A 2314-nucleotide genomic window follows, 5' to 3' on the forward strand; every position below is an offset into this window, starting at 1 on the left:
AAGTGTAGTGTGCCTATACCGTGTTTTAGTAAGACGGTTCTAGTGTAGTGTGCCTATACAGTGTTTTAGTAAGACGGTTCTAGTGTAGTGTGCCTATACAGTGTTTTAGTAAGACGGTTCTAGTGTAGTGTGCCTATACAGTGTTTTAGTAAGACGGTTCTAGTGTAGTGTGCCTATACAGTGTTTTAGTAAGACGGTTCTAGTGTAGTGTGCCTATACAGTGTTTTAGTAAGACGGTTCTAGTGTAGTGTGCCTATACAGTGTTTTAGTAAGACGGTTCTAGTGTAGTTTTGTCTATGCAGTGTTTTAGTAAGACGGTTCTAGTGTAGTTTTCTAGTGATAAACATTTAGCGAGAATAAAAACTGGTTTAGCATATCTGACCACATTAAAAACGGTAACTCCATCAGAACAGCATTTCTGTCTACTACTGTAATCATTCCTTACTTTCTCATAATTACATTGCAATTATGTTTTATTGAAGATTTATTCATGTAAAAAGATTTCCCAATTTTCATGCATTTTGCTACATGTTTAACTAGTATTCTTGTAAATATAGTCCAGTTACTAGACTAGTAATACACAGTAGGGGCCTGTTTTGTTCAACTGTCTGTGGTTAGGTCAGCATGAGCACGGATTGATCGAGGGTGGCTGTTCAGGATGAAGAGACGAATAAGACTTTGTCTTACTTTAACTTGACAGTAAGACTGGCCTAAGATGTGTGTAGCTAGGATTTATGGGTGATCGTACGAAGATATCATGTTAACACAGTTTAACCACACAAAAACGTTCTCCGTTTTTAGTTAATTGAGCTTGTCTGTGTGCTAGCAGCTGCCTTGTCAGGAACTGCAATTATAGAGGCTGGCTAGGTTATTGAAATTAAGAGTTGAACCATTTTAACTTCACATCAGAGCATATAAATACACACACACACACACATTCATTATTTCACTGGTACAGTTTGACTTATTTTAATACTTTGTGTAACACATTACTCTGTGCCTCCAGTTATTGTGGTACTTTCAACTTCCCCGTTGGTCATCAGATATTCCCAAGAACATAAAATCATGCTTTGGTACAGATTACAAGTCTAAACTGAAACTATAAAGTACCCTTTAATCATGAGATATTTGCTATGTTTTACAAAACAACTTCAGTTATCCGATAGAGATTAACCATTCCCGTAAAACTTAGCAAAATATGAAAACCACGGTTTCAGTACCATATCAGCATCCTCCATCCACGTGTGTTTGCGATCCTCATCTTCTACTCCAATACCAATGACCGTTTTAATAATGGCCTGACAGGTCAGCACAGACCCTGACTTCTCACACTCTATGGCATCCTTAAACCACTGCTCTCGATTGATTTCTACTCCATTTGCTCTTAAAGAGCTGATAGCTGTATGTATAGAGGGAAAGAATACTTGTATTTAATGTGTACATTCCTCATAAAATCATTAAAAACTGACAAACACCCTGCAAAACAAAATACTCATGTAATTCTAGACAATAATGGTTAACTGAAATAAAATTACACTAGAACTGTCTTACTAAAACACTGTATAGACACACATTGCACTAGAACTGTCTTACTAAAACACTGTATAGACACACTACACTAGAACTGTCTTACTAAAACACTGCATAGACGCTTCAATCAAGAAATGTTAAATTTTCATCGGTATTAAAATGTTAAGTCTCAGTGGGAAAAAGGAACTTTATAACAAAAGCAGTAATATTTGTAAGTTTTTTTCTTCTGCTTCACTGCCCTGTAAAAGCAGTAATGTTTTCAAGAGTTTATTTTTCCTCTGTTTCATTGTTCTATTTGAAAAGATTTTTCTTTTTCCTGTTCCACTCTTCCACCTGTTCTCTTGTAAAGGCAGTAATGTTTACTAGCCCCCCTCCCATTTCATTCTCCTATTTCTTGACAAAAATGTCTTTGATAATTGTTTTCAGTTTGAATGCTTTTGTTTTAAAAAGCTCAAGTTTTCATGTATAATTTTTTTATATATACACATTAGTGTTTTTTGTTTAACAAAAAAGGAGAGAAACATTATAAATATTGTACTTCATTACAGTGTGCCAATCAAGGAGCGCATGAATGTGCACGTGCAGTTCACGCACATGCCTTGTCAGTTTTCCCCAGCAAAAAGAGCATCTGGTTACGAGCTGCCTATTTCGAGAAGAATCACGGGAGTAGGTACGTATTTGTGACATTAAGTAACTTAAGGACCACATGAGAGAAGAATCACTGGAGTAGGTATGTATTTGTGACATTAAGTAACTTAAGGACCACATGAGAGAAGAATCACTG

The 2314-nt window shown here is 36.0% G+C and overlaps 1 protein-coding gene across 1 annotated transcript in view; it reads right to left on the reverse strand.

Annotated features, from left to right (window-relative positions):
* Positions 1–2314, reverse strand: part of LOC106462644 (pre-mRNA-processing factor 6-like) — a 29150-nt gene that overhangs the window by 8207 nt on the left and 18629 nt on the right. Inside the window, exon 15 of the mRNA XM_022389956.1 lies at positions 1175–1399. Within this exon, the coding sequence (XP_022245664.1) occupies positions 1175–1399 (225 nt within the window). The remainder of the gene's footprint in view (positions 1–1174; positions 1400–2314) is intronic.

This window comes from Limulus polyphemus, unplaced genomic scaffold, assembly GCF_000517525.1.
Source record: "Limulus polyphemus unplaced genomic scaffold, Limulus_polyphemus-2.1.2 Scaffold1216, whole genome shotgun sequence".
Taxonomy (NCBI): Eukaryota; Metazoa; Arthropoda; class Merostomata; order Xiphosura; family Limulidae; genus Limulus; species Limulus polyphemus.